The 20,761-nt window shown below is 40.4% G+C and overlaps 1 protein-coding gene and 1 non-coding gene across 5 annotated transcripts in view; both read left to right on the top strand.

The window, feature by feature from the left end:
- LOC133522890 (proto-oncogene tyrosine-protein kinase ROS) overlaps positions 1 to 20,149 on the top strand; it is a 70,051-nt gene extending 49,902 nt beyond the window's left edge. For 2 of the 4 annotated variants that reach the window (XM_061858355.1, XM_061858352.1), the window contains exons 22-38: positions 440 to 648; positions 985 to 1,811; positions 2,215 to 2,352; positions 2,824 to 3,058; positions 3,472 to 3,674; positions 4,406 to 4,550; positions 5,102 to 5,232; positions 5,633 to 5,845; positions 6,184 to 6,323; positions 7,229 to 7,393; positions 8,212 to 8,406; positions 9,450 to 9,681; positions 10,152 to 10,249; positions 11,062 to 11,171; positions 13,202 to 13,362; positions 15,196 to 15,249; positions 19,430 to 20,149. In XM_061858355.1, coding sequence (XP_061714339.1) covers positions 440 to 648; positions 985 to 1,811; positions 2,215 to 2,352; positions 2,824 to 3,058; positions 3,472 to 3,674; positions 4,406 to 4,550; positions 5,102 to 5,232; positions 5,633 to 5,845; positions 6,184 to 6,323; positions 7,229 to 7,393; positions 8,212 to 8,406; positions 9,450 to 9,681; positions 10,152 to 10,249; positions 11,062 to 11,171; positions 13,202 to 13,362; positions 15,196 to 15,249; positions 19,430 to 19,791 — 3,618 coding nt within the window. In that variant the 3' untranslated portion in view covers positions 19,792 to 20,149. The remainder of the gene's footprint in view (positions 1 to 439; positions 649 to 984; positions 1,812 to 2,214; positions 2,353 to 2,823; positions 3,059 to 3,471; positions 3,675 to 4,405; positions 4,551 to 5,101; positions 5,233 to 5,632; positions 5,846 to 6,183; positions 6,324 to 7,228; positions 7,394 to 8,211; positions 8,407 to 9,449; positions 9,682 to 10,151; positions 10,250 to 11,061; positions 11,172 to 13,201; positions 13,363 to 15,195; positions 15,250 to 19,429) is intronic. The other 2 variants (XM_061858353.1, XM_061858354.1) reach the window with 2 other exon arrangements.
- Trnae-cuc (transfer RNA glutamic acid (anticodon CUC)) lies at positions 6,875 to 6,946 on the top strand. Its single transcript has one exon. It is a non-coding gene; the product is annotated as a tRNA-Glu (tRNA).
- Positions 20,150 to 20,761: the final 612 nt, after the last annotated feature.

Below are 20,761 nucleotides of genomic sequence, written 5' to 3'. Positions count from 1 at the left end.
ACGCTAAGTTTGTACTAGCTTGGACAATGCATACAATACATAAGTACTAGTAAGTCTTTTTGAAGATAACTGGCAACAATTATGTTCCTATTTGAATTCAGAACTATCGCCCTGCCAGATGAAAAAAATATCTGCAGGCAAGGATTCCGAAGGTGGCAGTGATTAATGGTAGTTGATTTTGTAATCTAGCTGAATGTTATAAAAATATATAAAATCAGAAATCTACAACGAGTGTTTCCATTCCACCACAGTTAGACGCATTTCCCTTACATACATACCTATCCTACCCCATATCCTATCCCATAACCCATAACCCTGATAAGAGCACCACACTCGTACTTGACAAAGCACTTGGCATGGAAACCTAGCATTTCCTAACTCTAACAATTTAACGATAACATGGACAATTGATGATCTTTACGAGTGTAATATCTTCCAGTTGGCATCGATAAACGGCACAGCGACCAGCATTTGCACGGACTGGGTGAGTCGCTCGGTGTACCACGCGCAGGCAGAGATCACCTCCGCGTCCGACAGCTACGTAGTTTACCGAGCTGACTTGGCTATGATAAATACTAGGCCCAGGCTTGGTTGGCTGTTCGCTAGCAAGAACCCCATCTACAGTCTACAAGTCGTTCCTTCGCAGAGGTAAGATGTCTCTTAGGGTTCGAAATTAAAATCCACTGTACCCAAAGGTTTAAGTATAGTTGTTGGCTTGGCTTTAATATACAAAACTAACACATAGAAAATAAATCGGTATTCAGCGCTCCCGTTCTGATCTTGGCTTACCTTTGTGAACTGTGTTCCCAGATCCTTGAGGACAATTCTCACAAGTTTTTGACGTTACTCTAATTATTCATTATAAAATATTATTTGAGATTATTTTTATATTACATCAATGTTTCCTGAACTTTCGGCAGTTTTTTGAATACGTAACCCATAGCCGTGCCCGATTTATTTTACTTACCCATCCTTCTAATTTAGGTCACTGTACTGGTATGAAGAAGGCAACTATCCGGGTTTAGGAACATTAATGACGGCAACGACAGACGGAAAGAACATCCGAAAGTTCTTCAACTTGTCTGAAGAAACAAAGTTAAAGGACGGTTGCGACTGCCCGGAAAGCCCTCAAGTCGCCAGGACCTTCGTCCTCGACACAACTGGCGATAATCACGAGCTGTACTGGGTGGACCCCTGGTTATATCGCATCATGGCCGCCGATCTAAAAGGCTGTCGCTGCAGAGCTGTCGTCAATGCTACAGATAAGAAAAAGTATGGTTTCATCCCCATGTCCATTACAGTCGACAGCAAATATATCTACTGGTTCAATTCCACAGAGAAGATTATTTATTATACTAACAAACATAAGAGAAATAAGATAGAGGAAGTTAAAACCTCGCACGGTTACAAGATAATGGCTTTGGATCCAGGTACTCAGCAGTATCCTCAAAATAAGTGTCTATTCGCTGAGGCAGAACCTCAAGCGTTAGTACCGCAAATAATATCGACTACAGCGAGTAGTTTAACTCTACGTTTACCTCCTGTCAGGAGACCGACGAGTTGCACTGATACGTACAATATGCCCTTGACAGAGTACACGGTGCACTATCGCGTGCCCGCTTTAAATGAAATGTCGTGTAACAAAGAGCTCTGTCCTTTTATAATGACCACTAAGACGGAATTGACCATACCAAACTTAAAACCGTTTACAAAGTACACGGTGACGGTGGAGGCGACCAACTATTATGAGAAGCTATACGAGGTTAAACCTATCACAGGATTGCCAGTTATGTTCCAAACAGCTGCAGAAGGTGAGATTTTTATATTATATTCATGTCATACAATACATACCTAGCAAGTGGCGACTAGGGCTAATTTAACCGTAATCAAACCTTTGAACGCCATGTCTAAACCTTATTGGAAAATGGAAGGTTAACAGATTATCTGCCAGCGCGGGCTACGCGCTACGAGCGTAAGCCGATAACACGGTTTCTCTCGTTTCTAGCGAAAAGCGCATACGAACAGAAAACCCGCCTAGCGGAACTAATATGGTAAAACCTTATATTTTTTAATAATTTGACTTTCTGATGACCAAAATGAAGAGATTCGAACTCGTATATCGAAACTAAAGAATTTATAACATATGTTATAGGTATATTTCTTCAAATGAATTTTAAAATATCAGTGTAGTGAACCTTTTTTTTTAAATTTTAGCTCCGACGGCCCCAAAAGGAGTGACGTTTAAAGTGTTAAGTCCAGTGCTGGCGCGGGTGGAGTGGAAGCCCGACCCGGGCTTCTGGTACGAGCTGCATTGGAGGACCGAAGACGCCTCCGAACAACACAAATTCAAAGGTAAACTAACTTTAATTTGAATAAGTTACTAGCGTACCACAATTGGAATTTTCACTTATAAACTTATAGTTCATGTCATCCACGATGACGCGCAGATTTGTCAAATCTAACCTTTAATAACATGATATTACAGTCAAGTCACGCGCCTTCGTGAATGACACGATCTATTACACTTTCTTCCAGTTACGTGACGAGTGGTTATATATTTATTTTGAGAACAAATAATACGTTCGTTGTTTGCCAATAAAAATGGCAGGTACGTCATTTGCTATCTTTTTAGATTTCCAAAAATTACTCAAATTAATTTTCACTTTTAATTTGGTTCACGACGGACCAAATATCCTGTGCAACGTTACTATGTAAATATTAACATTATTCTATTAACACGAATGCATTTTAAATGAAATGTGTTCCATTTGCTTTGCTATCTCATTTCGAAGCTCAACTCAACTTTTAACTCTGTCTTTCTAGAACACAACACGTTCGAGGTATCAAAAGGTGGCAGCGCGAACATGACTCGATTGACGCCTTCAACTTTATACACTGTGTGGGTGCGCGCGCTCTCCAACCATAGCTCCCAGTCCACGGACTCCTCGCCGCTGCAACTGAGGACCTACCCTCTGCCGGCACCCATCGCGCTCAAGACAGCTGAAGCTTACAGGCTGCTGGTTCTGTGGCCACCCCCTACGTCGTATAAATTGCACAAGTAAGAGCTCCGACTATTGTTTCTAATGTCTACAGCATAAACAATTCGCAGGCTATTATGTCGAATTGGTGTACTCGTATTCCCATTTGTCTCCGCCCCACGTGACTGACAAATAGGAATGATAAAACAGTGCCCGGCGGGGTCAGTATTAAAATAAAAATTAAACCTAATTAACCTGGGCACAGAAACACACAAGTGTATATAACATAATTATTTAGTGCATTTACATGACTGACCGAATCGTGACTGATGGAAAGGTACCTCATATCAAACAGAAATAAGAAGACCTTAATTCTCTTTGCTCATATCAACTGCGTAGGTACGGGGTTTTGATATGGAAAGCCACAAATAATTTTCCAAATGGCAATAGATTTTTATATTGTTGTATTTTATAAATTTTATAATCCATGAAGGTATGCAGTGGAATATGCAGAAATGAATCAGCCGGGAGGCAATGCGTGGCACGATGCGATCTCGGTGGATAGCAACGGGCTGTGGGCGGCGAGTCCGCTCCACCCCGGCGCCCGCTACCGCTTTCGCCTCCGCCTGCAGTACGTGGCCGGCGGCCCGCCTTATCACTGGCCACACGACGAACGGTTCGTTTTTGAAACTATAGGTGAGTTTCTTTTGGTTGGCATGTAATTAATTAATTTTAGCCTTAAGGGTTTTGAATGAGCCGTGAACAAGATGTATGTAACTGCGTCGAAATATCGGGACCTCAAAAATAATAGAAAAGGTAATCAGTAATCACGGCCAATATTGCAGTCGATATAAGTAATTTTTAGCCTGCCTATCCTATGAGAACCTCGCTAAAATCGGAACAACTTAGTCATCTTTATCATTAAGAGATCTTATGTGTTAACGCGATTTTGACCTGTGTTTTATCATCCATTTCTGTTTTATTAGTATTACTTCAAACAAATTATAAGTTTTATATAAAGGCTTCTACAGACCTTGCAACAAATAGGTAGCAATAGACAACGAACGCCGCGTAGTTGTAGTATTACCGTAATTCACTCTTATAAATCGCTTGAATAAACGTGAAGCAAAAGTTATTAAGGCCTTGGTGCCTTCGGTTGATGCCTTACTGTGCATACATTTTCTCGATAATTACGTTCGGTGCAGTACGTAGCGTACAGTCAAGGGATTTTATTACCATTTCATAGGATGTATGTCACACAAGTGACAATGTCTCACTATCACACTGTGATAAGGTAAGACATGGTACAGTACAGAAATCTAATTCCTTTTCCGTACGGGACGGGAGAATGGTTTATAGTTTATATTGGTCGGGGCAGGAAGATTATGAGAATTTCCTACAAGTGTTTCTCTTACCTTATGTGACAGGAGACGTGCCAGCGGCCGTGGGCGCGCTGCACGTGGACGTGGTGGACGCACTGGGCTCGCGTGTGCCGCGTGCGTGGTGGGCCGAGCCCGACTCGCGCGGCGCCACCGTCGACCACTACCGCGTGTGGGGCCGCCCGCACCACAGGTAACTACAAACCTACGGGTCATGTCGGTCAGTGATGTGACAGGGTACGTGGTGGGCCGAGCCCGATTCGCGCGGCGCCACCGTCGACCACTACCGCGTGTGGGGCCGCCCGAACCACAGGTAACTACAGTACAGACCCACCGTAAAGAGATCTTCACATTGAATGCGTTTGCTGCAGTGCAAACGGGCACTACGGCAACCTCATCACTATATCCCAGATATTAAATTACTACCCAATAACCCTGCTCATTTTGTACTTATTAAACGACTAATCGGGAAGGCAAGTTGGGTCAGTATAATTATCATTTTAGTATCTGGAGTAAGTATAAAAGCAAGGGTTACTTGCTATTTGACGCTACACACGAGGTTGCTGTAACAAGATTTTTGTAATATATTGGCTAATGAAGTGCCTATACACCTACTTTAGATATTTGATTCCTTATCCCTTGCTTGCTAGCCTGATTGTTTAATAATTATATTTCAAAAAACAATTTATTGATCGTAGTACATATAATCAATATCTAACTGATTAAAAATATCTGCAATCTTAGGTCGTACCAGGCCAACGAAAGCATGACAAAGGATATATCGGAGTTGCTGAAGGATTTGCCGAGCGACCTGGATGATGATCTGAGGACCCGCATCGTGCGAGAAGGCTTAGAACTGCTGCACAATGGAACTGGTTAGTTTAACGGACCTTGGCGCTAGCTCGGGAAAACGTTAGGTTGAATAAGATCATTCCCAGCCGCCGCTTAGAAAGGATACCGAAGTTTTATAGCGAAGTATTATGGCAATCAAAGTCGCCAACCGGATATTTAAGAGTACTTAAAAGTAATCCTAGATCTGTATTTAGTATATTAAAACACCCCTCACGTTCAGGTTTACTTTTTCAAACATGTTTCGATCAATAACGAGGACGAGTTTCGAGTTTGGGTGACCGACGCAGACTTTCCGAAAAACGTGACGCGAGTGTTTTATTTAATATATTTAATTGTTATCAAAATTCGAAATTATCAAAGAACTAAAGCGAAGAAGCTTTTTGATTTATTACTGAAGTTATGATAGATTTTTTGAATGAACAGATACGTACTGGATAATCGGGCTGGGCAAGGTGTCGGAAGGCTACTCCGCGATGGTGCAGGCGCACAACCGCTACGGCTGGGGCGCGCTGTCGCCGGGCGCGGAGCTGGGCGCGGCGCCGCTGGCGGCCGCGCGGCCCCACCCCGGCGCGCTCGCCGTGGCCGTGGCCGCGCTCGCCGCGCTCGCGCTGGCTGTGGCCGCCTGTGTGTTCTACAGTGAGTACCGTGTCCCGCTTCTATCACAAGTAGATATAAAGGATGTTTTTCGGCCTTCAGACATATTTAACAAGGTAAATATATCCCCGAAATCACGAAAAAAATTGCTTTCTCGTACATTTTGGCTTATCAGAGGTCGATATTGACTATAGGAAAGCCACCCCGAAACACCCCGTTTGAAAAAACACCCCGTGTCTACAAACAAGGGATGAGCGCGGGTATGCATTAAGGTTCCCAAGCTACATGCTCTCCCCACAAATATCAATGTAAGTATGTTCCTAGTGACTTAACACTAGGTATGCATACGAGTTGGAAGTAATGGAAGTATTTCGTTTCAGCATACAACAAACGCAACGAGAAAAAAACCGCCTTGGAGAACCAGATGCTGAATACGGTGCCGAGACGGGGTCCGGATGTAGAACTGGCTACACTGAGGCAGTTGCCCATCCGACACTCCACCAACATACTGTACAATCAGGTGAGCTTCCTGCCCAGGGTTGTGTAAAACAAGGTCCAATGAACTTAATCCAGTTCAAAAAGTTAAAAATAATTTGACCTGTTTTTTCTAGACTTAAGTCGACCGGGATATGAACCGTGATTACCTTTTATATTGTTTATGAGCTCCCGATATTTTGACGCAGTTACATGAATCTTGTTCAAGTCTAACCTAGTCTAGTTGTAGTTGTTGTAGTCTAGTCTAGTGAAACTAACCGTGAATCATTCAAAACTGTTGACCTGTTTTTTGCTGAAAGTGGGTTTAAATTACTGTCATTTGATTTAATTTAATGTGAGGTAAAAAAAAAAATTGAGAAAAAAAAACTCTTAAAATAAAACATAAACTGATTAAATCAGTCACGTTCTGTCTGCGCTATTATCAACTTACTTTACTCTTTGGCTATTATCAAAGAAAAGATAGCTAGAAGTAATTCATGTGCAAAATAATATTAACTCGGCATGAAAAAGTTTATTTTGATCTAATAGCCATAAGATATCTCTAGCAGACAGCAAATTTCGCCCTGATCTTCAACATCCGATATGGTCTAGTGGCTAGGATACCTGGCTCTCACCCAGGAGGCTCGGGTTCGATTCCCGGTATCGGAATAATCTTTTTTGTTTTTTTTTTTGCACGCCAATGTGTTAAACTTTTTTTATTCATATGCACAAAAGGACTTTTAATTACGAGCTAACCCTGAAAATGTAAAGAAAAAAATTGCTCTTTACATATATTATAATATATGTAAAGAAAAAATTGCTCTTTACATATATTATAATATATTTTGGCGAGTCATATGGACAGACGTAATACATACACCTTGTATACCTAATAGGATTGTTTTTTTTTTCTTCTGCAGAATATTTTTAACGTTGCGCGTTGTTTTCCAGGGCGTCCACTGCCCATCGGACGCGGAGCTGGCCAGTCTTCCACACATCAGACGCGAGCAGATAACATTGACCAAGTTCTTAGGATCGGGCGCCTTCGGGGAGGTGTTCGAGGGCGTGGCGCGGCACATTGACGGCTCCAGCTCGGACACTAAAGTCGCTGTTAAGGTGCGTTTTGGTTTAGATGGCTATACACAGCCTGCAGGGCGTCCGATCTATCGGATGTAGTAGAACTTACCAGCCCGCGTAGCCAACATGCTAATCGTTAACGCTCCGTGGCGTAGCTTAGTCATCTCTCTCTATGACTATTCCATAATAGTGCGACAGTGACAGTTGCGTTTCGTTCGCTTTGCAGCTCTAACGATTGGCATGTTTCCTACACGGGCAGTATTCCACACATTCGACACAAGAAAGATTAAATTGTTAGTTGTTCGAAGGCGTGGCGCGGCACAGTGTGGGCTCCAAATCGGACACATAAGTTAAGGTAAATTAGATTTATCTTACTTGGCCACTACACATCTATAAACAGCAGTTGAAGGCGACGAATAACGAGTACCTATAAAATATCGTTATAAAACACAATATGGTCTTGTGCCGAACATTTCGGCAACTAGACCGACGTGTGTGGACGCTACCACGCACGAATAAAGAATGAACTGAACAGCGAAGCGAAGCGCCGGTGAGCGGTAACCGGAAGTTACTGCGGCAGTTTTAATCAAAATCGTTACTCTAAAATATGTGCGATGCTACCTGTACAATAGGGAAACTACATGGTTAATAGAGTCAGACCAAGCTAAGTTGGCAGCGATTTTGATAGCCCAGCAAGTGTTAAGTAAACGTTATAATTTCATAGAAGTTTGACGTTTAAAATAACACTTGCAATGTCTGGGCTGCCAAAATCGCTGCAAACTTATCTTGGCCTAACTATATCTGAGACCACTAGCCGAATAGCAATGGGAATTTGATATATGTATTATTATTTACAGACACTACGCAAAGGAGCGACGGAGCAAGAAAAGAACGAGTTCCTAAAGGAAGCGGCGCTGATGTCGAACTTCAAGCACGAGCACATCCTGAGGCTGCTCGGCGTGTGCCTCGACAACGACCCGCACTACATCATCATGGAACTGATGGAGGCTGGGGACCTGCTGAGTTACTTGCGCGCCAAGCGGGCTTCACTGGTAATTATTTATATTCATAGGTATATTACACATGAAAAGAACGAGTTCCTAAAGTGGCGCTGATGCCGAATTTCAAACACAAAGCACACCCTGAGGCTACTTGACGTGTAACCTGCTTAGTTACTTACGCGCCAAGCAGGCTTCAATGGTAATTATTAATATTGATATATGTAGGTACAATCTACACTCTAATATTTACAACATCAATAAATTGCTCTGATAATTAGCTTAAGATAATTATATGTAATACTGTCTTACTATTCATAAGTGCTAGGCCTACATGAATAAAGTACCTATATTTGAACTTGAACTTGGACAAGTTAGCTCCTAGGTTTTAGAGGAGTCTCGCTTTGCCCCTCAACCCCACGTAAGGTAAATAATAAACACTGAGATAGGCCCTCAGCCAATACCGAAAAATCGTTATTTGTCTCTCTACCGGTCTTGCATATTCCAACGATAATAGAGAGGCAGATAACGATTTTCGATATGGGCGGTAGCCCCTCTCAGAGGCGGTGTTAGGCGTGGGCGACGTGGGCCTCCGCCTACGGCCTCGCGGTCCGAGGGGCCTCGCGCCTCAAATAAGTATAATATCTCGGACACAACATAAAAATGTTCGTTATTTCTTGCGCCACCAGAGGGCATCGCTAAATGTACCTTGCCCACATAAAATTTTGGTCTTGCAAACATATTTATTGCTTTTATATTACAAGTAATACAGAATATGCAAGTGCACAGAGCTCTCTTTCTCTATCTCAGAGATAGATATCTGATGTGACGTCGTTACTGTATAGAATATTTCCGTGGCGGTGCAGCATACTACCCACACTAGTAAATACCTATTCGTAAGGAAGTCGGAGCTAATTCTGTATTTCTTTTCTGTACGAGCCGTAGTAAAAATACTCAACTGGATGAAAACTGTGCAAGCCGGCGGATATCGAGTTCTATAGCATTTGCCATTGCTAATTATACCCGCGCCGTTACGTTCTTGGAAATGATTATATGCACAATAATGGGAAGAGCCATATCCAAAAGTAAATAATTAGTTTTTCCCCCAGTACACATCAGAATCGCTGACACTGCTGGACCTCCTGAACATGTGCGTGGACGTGACCAAAGGCTGCCGCTACCTCGAGGAGATGCACTTCGTGCACCGCGACCTGGCGTGCCGCAACTGCCTGGTGGCGCCGCGCGCCGGCGGCCGCGTCGTCAAGATCGGCGACTTCGGGCTCGCCAGGGACATTTATAAGAATGACTATTATAGGAAAGAGGGTGAAGGTGAGTTAGGGGTCTAGAATCTAAGTCGAAGTGAACACTTTATACATAGCTGGACTCTTTGGTGGCCATACGCGAATGGGCGCGTTGTGAACATTGGCGACTTCGGGATTGCGAGCGACATTTATAAGAATGATTATTATAGGAAGGAGGTTGAAGGTGTGAGTAGTCATGGCAGTAACTCGACCGTTACTTATTTACATTTATTTAGCTACAAGTTTATTAAAGGGTGTATTAATAACAAAACTTCCGTGAGACAACAATATTAAATATATTGAAACATAAACATGTCGAGCGATTTTCGACTTAAATTACGTAAGTGACCCGTTTTAATATATTCATTAAAGGATTATTTAAATTACCTAGTCCCGTAGCTGGCTCTGGCACCAATAGATTTCAACGCTCAACTTGCGCTAGGTATGTTTCAACACAAGGTTTGTAATGTGTAGTTTATAGGATTTTTGTTTCTCCAGGATTACTACCAGTGCGGTGGATGGCGGTGGAGTGTCTTGTGGACGGGGTGTTCTCGTGCCAATCTGACGTGTGGGCTTGGGGCGTTCTATGCTGGGAGGTACGTAACCAATTAATCATTTTTGTATAGGTACATTATTATTTTAATCTTTATAATAATTTAGTTTGACGATCTTTATATTTAATTTTTGTATTGTGTGCAATTTATTGTTTGATTTTCGTTTTAATTTGATTTCCAATTTAACATTGTCTTACATATTTTTACATATTTTTTTTTTTTTTTTTTATATTTTGAGTAACGTTAATGTATAATCTAATCTAATACAAGTGACCCTGTTTGTACTGAAATAAATGAATTAATTGATTTATTATTATAATAACTTAATGAGTCCTATGAAAGAAATTTCATTGGACACATTTTTGACGAAGTGAGACATTTTGATGGTATTTCTGGTCGTTTGATAGTAGTCAGAGACCTCTACTAGACAGCTACAAAATTAAAATGTCAACAAGTTACAGTCCAAAAAAAATAGGTAGCAAAAATGCTCTAAATATTGAGCCACACGGTTGAAGAATATATTAGGGGTTATGTATCGGGGATCGCTGCAGCTGTCACTATAGTACATTGTGCAACGAGGGGAGTAAGTGAAATTTTGGATACGAGGGTGGTAATACGTGACATAATTAAAAAAAAAAAAAGCTATAACTCCCTAGGGAGTTATACTTTTTTTTTCACAATCCATAACTCCCGCGGGAACAAAATAGGCCTTTTTCAAAAAGATCTTATTTCATGCAGGTGTACTGAAGGCAGTACACCTGCATGAAATAAGATCTTTTTCGAGCAAGTGTGATGAAAAGGTTTTATTTAGCGCCATAAGGAATAAGTAAATAATGTGAGCGATGCGTTTGCAGGTGCTGTCGCTGGGCCAGCAGCCGTACCCGGCGCGCACCAACCGCGAGGTGCTGGGCTACGTGCGCGCGGGCGGCACGCCCGACCGCCCGCCCAATTGTCCTTCGCTCTTGTACGTACTTCTTCTACTGACCATTTTCGATTTATACCTAGAGTCAGACCAAGGTAAGTTGGAAGCGATTTTGATAGTCTAGGCAGTGCCCGGGTTATTTTCAATGTTATACTTCTATGAAAGTATGACGTTTACTTGACACTTGCACTTGCACCGTCTGGGCTATCAAAATCGCCGCCAACTGATCTTGGTCTGACTCTACTTTATAAATTAGGTCTACGGCGGCGCGTGGTGAATCGTGCTGAATAGTAGATATTAACGTCTAACGTGACCGATGCAATATCGGGTCAGCAAAGAGAATCAAAATTCAAAACTTTAGTTTTTTTTTCTTATTTATATTTACTTACGGAAGAAAAAAAAAAAAGTGGCGGTTTATTCCGAAACGGGACTCTTATTACAACGGAAAATGAGTGATTTTCAAATGATTTTCGGGATTACCCAATTTACGAAATTACTCGAATTCATCACCACCATCATGTAAAAGTTGGAAAACAAACTTACTGATTGAGGCTTGTAAAGTTTCATAAACAAGGCGCGGGTGAAGAGCATGGTATAATAGTATGAGACGATTTATCACTGAGATAATAAAAATTAAATGCTTGAAGTTGCATCAGCCACCGTTATATACACCGTTTATACTATAAAACAATAAGGAGTTTAAGTAAGTAAGTAATCATTTATTGCATACCATGGTACAGTCAGCATCAAATACTTTGTAGCAACCAAAGTAGCCAAATAGTTCGGTACACCTATATTTAGTATGGTGTACCGAACTATTTGGCCACTTTGACTGCTACAAAGTATTTGACGCTGACTGTACAATACAAGTTGTTACAAGTGATAAAAGAGTTCACATGGCACCCCGGTGGGGTATGACAATTTCCTTAAAACTATATTTACATAAGGCTACTTATATCTAAAATATGATTTTTAGGGTTCCGTAGCCAAATGGCATAAAACGGAACCCTTATAGTTTCGCCATGTCCGTCTGTCTGTCTGTCCGAGGCTTTGCTCCGTGGTCGTTAGTGCTAGAAAGCTGAAATTTGGCATGGATATATAAATCAATAAAGCCGACAAAGTCGTACAATAAAATCTAAAAATTTTTTTTTTAGGGTATGTCCCCTACACGTAAACTGGGGGTGAATTTTTTTTTTGCTTCAACCCTAGAGTGTGGGGTATCGTTGGAAAGGTCTTTCAAAACTAATAGGGGTTTTTACGAAACATTTTTTGATAAAGTGAATATATTCTGAGATAATCGCTCCGAAAGAAAAAAAAAATGTGTCCCCCCCCCTCTAACTTTTGAACCATAGGTCCAAAAAATATGAAAAAAATCGTGGAAGTAGAGCTTAAGAAAGACATTAAATGAAAACTATAGCGGACATGATCAGTTTAGCTGTTTTTGAGTTATCGCAAAAAGTTTTCCCTTCATAGTAAAAAGACTTACTTTAATTAGGTACTGATTATGCAAATTTGCCTATTTGTTTAACTCGGGTGAAAGGTACCGTTTCATCCCTTGGTTAACAATTTACTATACTTTAAGCTCCAGTTTAGCTTATTGTGACGGAAGAGTAACTACGGAACCCTACACTGAGCGTGGCCCGACATGCTCTTGGCCGGTTTTTCTTAACTAATTTGTGTAACAATTGTGAAGCTACCACTATATAATACCTATATCGTTGTCCTGCATGAATTCGTCTACGGAAGAGTATGATTTTTTTATAAGGATAGTCTTGAGTCCATTTGCAAATAAATGTACTTTTTGTATGTTTTTTATAACCTTTGGTAGCTTATTATATATTTTTATCGCACGGTAATATATATGGGCCTTTTTTAAAGATATCTAAAACGGATTCTGGGAGGATTAAGATGTCCTTACGGCGCTCAAGACAAGACAAAGCATTTATTGCAATCATATTAAGTACACAAAATTACATAATATGTACCCTGCAAGGGCGCAGCAGTCTTATAACTAAATAACAATCTAGTACAAAGTCACAGCAAGCAATGAAATGGTTTCACTATGCTTGCAGCTACGAGCTCCTGCAGAAGTGCTGGAGCTACAACGCGGAGGCGCGGCCGTCGTTCCGGCAGTGCCTGGAGCTGGTGACGGCGCTGCGCGACGCCACGCCGCCCGGCGCCGCGCTGGCCGCCGCGCCCGCGCCGCCGCACTACCTCACGCTGCTCGCCGACGGTGAGTTACAAGAACATGCTTCTTATGTGGGAGGCAGAACACTCACATTTATGTAATTTAGGCACGTATCTGCTGTGCAAAACGGTCAGTCCCGTGTTAAGTTGCATATGAGGAGAGATTTCTTTGTATTTGGCTACTTCTTCACAGTGGTTCAAAAGCGTGGTGTCGCTTGAGCCGTGCATCTGAAGGCAGTCAGGAAGCTACCGTTACGTCGTCTTGTGAAGAAGCGGCCACCTTACAAAATATAGTTATTTGTCCAACATATGAATTACATAACTCATTTATCACGCATGTGCATGATACTCATCGGTAGGTACTTAAGTAAAACGTCTGTTATTTTAGTTTTTCCATTAATAACAGTCATTTTACTAGCATATTGAGAGTTAGTTTTTTAACCTTTTGAACGCTTTACGTCTTGAACATAAACGAAACACGCCAAGGTACGGGTGCAAGCGAGCTAATGTAAACTATAGAACAGGGGTTCCCAAAGTGTGCGCCGCGGCGCCCTGGTGCGCCGTAGAAAGTAAAGAGGGGCGCCGTGAGTTCTATCATTATCCGAAACCACAAATATTCGCGGGTACCTATTTGAGCGCTCGCATCGGTAAATAATATAGCGTCGTGTCACTCTTTTTCGACCGTGATTTTAAATTTACAAGGGCGCCGTTGCAAAATACTAAACTTGTAACTGCGCCGCATGTTGAAAAAGATTGGGAACCCCTGCTATAGAAGGTAGACGCAAGGAATAAAATCTCCATAGGCAGAACTGTTGCATAAGTGTCCAACTGTCAGCTTTAAATAATAGTTCCAAATCTCTCTAGAGTAGCGCTAGAGTAGCTAAGAACCTACGCGTTATTGACGGAGTGAAGTGCGCTGTCTATGATTAGATTTTTTTCTCAAGTATTCTAGGTATTGTAGCGCCACCTATTTATGGTTTTTTGTCGGACACTTTTTGGTATATGGAGATTCTATTCCTTAACTCTACCTTCAATTATGTAAACCTTTCTTGTAAGTGTCAAGGTTACTTCGACAGCTTCCGCCATAACACCTATAGTTATCCTTGGCGCTGTGAGCACGACTAGTAACGACTACTTTAGGTGTTCTTGACGTTCAAAGGGTTAATTTGGCAACCGCATTCATTATATTCCTGATATATATAACGGTATACAAATGTTTTACCAACTGAAAAATTATTCAAATGAAGATTCAATTCAACCTTTATGCCAAATTTTCTGACATGGATATATACGAAGATTTGTTAACTAATAAGATATGTGACCGTAACCGGCAACGTACTTTGTTGCTTGCCATGAGGACGCCTCGACCTATTCGTATAAAGACACAAGCATATCTCATCCTTATGGCATGCGACAAAGTGGGACATTTTGCCGGTTTCGGTCACCTATTTACTGCTAATTAATAGAAATAATGCAAACGTTGATTAGCTAAACAAAGTAAAGATCGCGCACGAAGTTGCCTCCTACGCCACCACGCACGGCGCTAACCCCCTTAACTTACAATTCCCCAAGACTGAGTGCGCGATCTAAAGGGTAGCCCAAAAATACGTTGACTCAATTTTTTTGGAATATTTCTTACACGACTTTTGCAAAACTATAATCAAATAACTAAAACAAAACGTATGTTCTTCAAAGTATTCTCCTTTAGCTTATTTGATACACAAACTCAAATGTCTGTTGAAAATATCAATAATACCTACGCCGCAGTAAAAAATTGTCAAGGTATTTGTAGGCCATCCCGTAGTACCCTAATGTGATTAATATATGTTATAATTCGGTCATCAACTAACATTCCGTTTCTTCCGCATGGCATGCTCAGACGCCGTGGACAACCGCACCTACCTGCTGGATGAGAATGACAACGCTTTCTTAGGTTCGTTACCATTGCTTTCATATTTTCATTATCTTAGGTAGCTGTCAGACCGGTTTAGCGATTGACTATTAACCTTGTGCATAAATGAAAAAAAAATGCACAAAAACCCGTTCATTGCTGCTGGTCGGGCATTTGCCTATAGTCGTATATGCCAAATATAAAATAATAGACATAGACATAGACATAGAAAAGTTTTATTTAACATCACAAATATCGCATTGGTACATTTGAACATAAAATCTTAAAACTACTAAAACAATTTTATACTGAGATGCGTTGGCTGACATATAAACAGCGTGATGTTAAAAAGGGGCTCGACTCAGCATAAAGTTGCAGTAAATGTACTGTAACGCTGGTTTTCAGTCGGTCCCTAGTAATAAAAACAAAACATAAGAAAACAAATTTCAAAACAAAAACATTAGGAAAAGGAAGAGAAGAAAAAGTTAGATGGGTGTGTATGTGTATATGTGACGAAACGGAGTGCAATTTATAAAATTATTTGTGTACCTACTGTGTAGTTTTTGTATGTGCTTTAGTTTGTGTACAATATCATATTAGAGCATTATCAATCATTTTTTTTTTGTATATATGAGTTAGGATAGGATATATAGTTGAGTGTAAATTTGTACTTATTAAGAATATAGCTAATAAATTATGTTTGGCTGGGCCATTATAAGAGATAAGAAGGTATAGCTCTACAGCCAAGAGGTAGTGCATTTTGAATATGTAGAAGGTGTCGCTTAAGCCGTGTTTTAAAACTGTTAAGACTATTAAAAATCTGTAATGGTGGCGGGATATTATTCCAGCACTTAGTGGCTGTGTATTTAAAACTACCTCGAAAAGCAGAGGTGCAATGATGTGAAGCTACCAATTTGTTGCTGACCGATCTAAGGCCATACTTCATAGAAGTGTTTGAGCGCCAGGTGAGCTTTTCAAAGAGGTACTCGGGTTTTGAGAACTTTAATACACCAAACAACAATGAAGATAGATGGAGTTCTCTTCTGTAAGCCATTTTGAGAATGCCTGATGCATTTAAATAAGGACTCACATGCGCTCGAGGGGGAATTCTAAAACAATAGCGCGCACATGCGTTTTGAACTCTTTGTATAATGCGATCAGTCCGTGCTAATAAGCGTGGACCATATACTACATCTGCATAATCAAACCTTGAGAGTATAAGCGTATCACAAAGTTTGATTCTAAGGTCTTCGCTAAGAAAATCACGAATTCTATAGAGAATTTTTAGTCTATAAAAGGAGTTTCTGGCAATATCTGCAATGTGACTTTCAAAACGAAGAGACTCGTCCATTATAACGCCTAAGTTACGCGACTCAAAAACACGATCTATTTCTTCGCCTGAAATGAACATTTTTGGTTTATAGCTGTTTATTTGTTTTAATTGGTGTTTGGAACCGAAAATCATAACTTTTGATTTGCTAGGATTTAGCACTAAAGAATTTGAGGATGACCAAGTTGTTATATTGTTCAAGTCTTCATTTATTTTGGCAACTACTTCAGTAACATTAGTAGGATTACATGGGATGTAGATTTGGATATCATCAGCATACAGGTGGAAATTACTATGCTTTATTACGTTACGGACATCAGCTGTATACAAAATAAATAATAGCGGGCCTAGGATCGAACCTTGCGGCACTCCTCTAGATAAAATAGATGGTTTAGACTTCAGAAACATACCGCTACTATCTTGAAGTTTGACAACTTGCATTCGATCATTAAGATAACTCGAAAACCATTTGATTGTGTCCGGTTCAAATCCGTAATATTTCATTTTGGATAACAATAGCTTTGTATTAATGGCATCAAAGGCACGAGAGAAATCAAGCAGTGCCATTATAGTTCCCATGCCCATATCTTGTGCAGATAGTATATTGTCTACTACATCAAGAAGTGCAGTTGCTGTACTACGCGTCTTACGAAACCCAGATTGCAGAACAGGGAGAACTTGGTTTTTTTCAAGAAAAGCAGACAACTGTGTATATACGAGGCGTTCGATTATTTTAGATATACACGGAAGAATGCTTATTGGTCGCAGATCTTTAAAACTACTGACGTGACTTTTTTTAGGAAGAGGCGTCACTAACGCCACTTTCCAGGCATCGGGAAAGACTGAGGACATTATAGATTTATTAATTATTGCAGTGATTGTACCTAATGAATGAGGAAGAGTCAGTAGTAGCATGTCCAATGAAATACCGTCATCGCCCATAGCAGAGGATTTAAGTGATCTAATTACTTTTAGTACTGAGATCTCATCTACTTGCTCTATTCTAAATGATGAGGCATGGTAGCGGTTGGATTCAAAGTAAGTTTGATATGGCTCTGGAGCTACAGGATTACCTGCAACTTCGAGAAAATGCGAGTTAATTAGATTTGGGTCAAGTAAATGATTAGGGATATCATGGTTTAGAGATTTTTGAGTAACTTTGACGGTGCGTTTAAGATTGTTCCAGAGAGATCGAGAATTACTAGCATTACGGTTAATATGTTGATTGAAATATGCCCGTGTTTCATTAAAAAGAGCTTTGTTGACGCAGCTTTTTAAATCAGTGTAGTATTTTTTATGTTCATCTAGTCCAGATGCTCTAAACCTATTATGTGCCTGATCCCGAAGACGCATCATTTCTCTGATCGTATATGTTATCCAGGGATAGCTTCTTTCTCTGATAATAACTTGTTTTTGAGGTGCATATAAGTCAAACAATGACAAAACTATGCTATTAAATGATTTTACCATTTCATTTACAGTTGATAGTGACATAATGTTCTCCCATGGAATACATTCAAGAGTTTGGTTGAATATTAGTGAGTCGATATCTTTTAGTGGCCTTAAAATAATTTTCTGAGGCACAGGTTTACTTTTCTTTATGTTTAGTTCACAAGTCAAGAATGCGTGGTGACTAAGGGTAGGTATATAGTCTACTTGAGTATTTAAAATGGTAATGTTGCTACTAATCAAATCTATCAGTGTACTGCTATGATTTGTAAAGTGAGTGGGCTCATGTACATGTTGTTTTAAGTTGAAATAGTTTAAAAATTGGGTGAGTTTAATGCAATTCCGGTCGTTATTCAACAAATTTATATTAAAGTCTCCCATTAACAGTATATAGTTGTAACTGGAGAACGAGGAAATAGTTTCAGTTAGTGAATCTATAAAAGTATCAACGTCAAACCATGGTGGTCGGTAAGCTGTTCCTATTAGTAAAACTACACCTTTAATAGATAATTTAAGCCACATTTGTTCGACTGCGGAGTTGGAAGGATGGGCACAGCGCCGCGCAGTAATGCCGTTTCTGATGTAGAAGCCGACGCCGCCCCCGCGCTCGCGCACCGATAATCATGTTTTGGTCTCATGTAAGGCACTGTGGTGCCGAAGAACAGAGTATCTATTTTCCAAGAGTGCCGATATACTGGAGGCTCCCCGGTAGACCTGATTAAACTGAACGACGAAGCTATCAAGTGGATTAATTCTCTGGAGTTAGATTTATGATTTCTCTATATTTGTATAATACTGCCATACGATTAATAAAATCGGACGTACTTTAGCGAAAAGGATCCATCCTCTAAAATTTGTCAGTAAAATATTACTTTTTTGATGACAATGATTACTGAAGGTTCAAATTCTATTGACCGATTTTTGTGGATCTTTTTCCCTAAATTACGTTCCATTTAGGAACAGTGACTGATGTTTATAACGGTATCATCTTTGATATGTCTTTGATTCAGTCACAGAAGCACACTCCTCGCTTCTTCGTCAATAGGAATATTACGCGAAACTCTGCGTAGGGGGCGCCACTACCACAATCCATTACAATCTTAGGGCCTACTGCGAAACAATAAAATTGAAATTACGTTATCTAACCTCTCTATCACTCTTGCATATTCGAACGATGACGAGGCAGATAACTATATTTCGATTATCGCGTTTCCCGGTAGGCCCTTTGTAAACAAACCGCCTTGATGCATCAATGTCATATTTTATTACCTGTAAAAACTTGTCAAAAAACAGTTTAAGGCACAGTATTATGTTACTCTATGGTTTACGAAAGGTACTAAGTGCTGCACTCTGGCGGCAGAACATTGCAGGAATACTCCCTATTGTCACGTAGTGATTATATGCTCTTTGCTATTGTCCAATAACCCGTAACTCGTTTGACAGATGAGGATCTCGAGCACCAAATGGAGCCATCACGTTTACTCCCCGAACGTGTGCCGAAGTACCTGGAGCTGATGTACGACAGCGACTCGGCGGGCGTGTGCGACGGCTACGAAATACCGAGGACGCCTTTCCCCAACATCCCCACGACCAGACATAGCATTATAGGCGTCGCGCCGAACAGACTGATAAAGCCACCGATATACCGGACGCATTCTCTGCGAGCGAATACTAGGCCTCCTAACGCAACTATAATTCCGTTACGGAATGGTTTGGTAAAGCGAGCTTCTCTATGCGACGCGCTGACTCGCGAACGGCCGAGCGACGCGATAGACTCTAACGATCATTTCAAGACTTCTTTTTGAACTGTGATATTAGGACATTTTATTTTTGTGTACAGTCAGCAAAGTTATTCGCTACGTACAACAAGCATAGGAATTAGTAAACAGAAAATTGCTAAAATAGCTTTGCTTACTGTACATTATTCCACCGATCTGAACGCTTTAGTTGTAATATTTAATGTTATTTATTTATTTAGCTAAGCTGTAAATAGTTATTCGTTGTACATATTAATTAAGACAACGGTTATTTTAGCATGGGATTCATGTGGTGTTTAGAATGTAATATGCATTTATAATAAGTTTCCTAGCCATTCCTAATTATTGAATGCGTTGAAATGTCAAAGTTTTATTTGTACACAGTAATAAAACAATAATTTGTCTAGACGTTTATTTTATTTAGAATTTACTTATAATATTGATTACGATAAATATAACGACAATAGAGCCTATAGTTGGCCACGGTATAGTAGTGATACATATAAATATGTACATCAATTACCAGTAGGTAAATAACAATATAATGGAACTAATGGGGTTGGCAACTGTCAAAGGTTTGCATAGATGGCGCCATCATAGCTTGCCCTTGTCTTGTTCTATGAGATTTGGCTTAAAGTACTGGAATCCAAGTCACAAAATTCAAAAAAAAAACAAGAATTTGACACAATTCTAGGGATTGACAGGGCAAGCTATGATGGCGCCATCTGTTTAATACTTCGACCGGCCAACCCCATTGAAATGTCACAGGCTCCTCAACCAATAGATCAAATAAGGGTGGCGTACTGTATCAGCACAGCCTCTGATTTTCTTAAATCTAACTAGTGGTACTACTCCACTGGACTGCCGAGCCTTCCATAAAACTTAACAAAATACCAGTGAGATATTGAACTACGTACACGTTATGGAACATTAACATTATCCGGTATGTCTATAGACACATACAGAGTATGACTTTATTCATCACGGATTTTATAGTTAATTAAACAATTTTACAATC

Source organism: Cydia pomonella, chromosome 11 (assembly GCF_033807575.1).
Source record: "Cydia pomonella isolate Wapato2018A chromosome 11, ilCydPomo1, whole genome shotgun sequence".
NCBI lineage: Eukaryota > Metazoa > Arthropoda > Insecta > Lepidoptera > Tortricidae > Cydia > Cydia pomonella.
The sequence above is the reverse complement of the archived record's forward strand: the minus strand, read 5'-3'. Positions and strand labels throughout refer to the sequence as shown.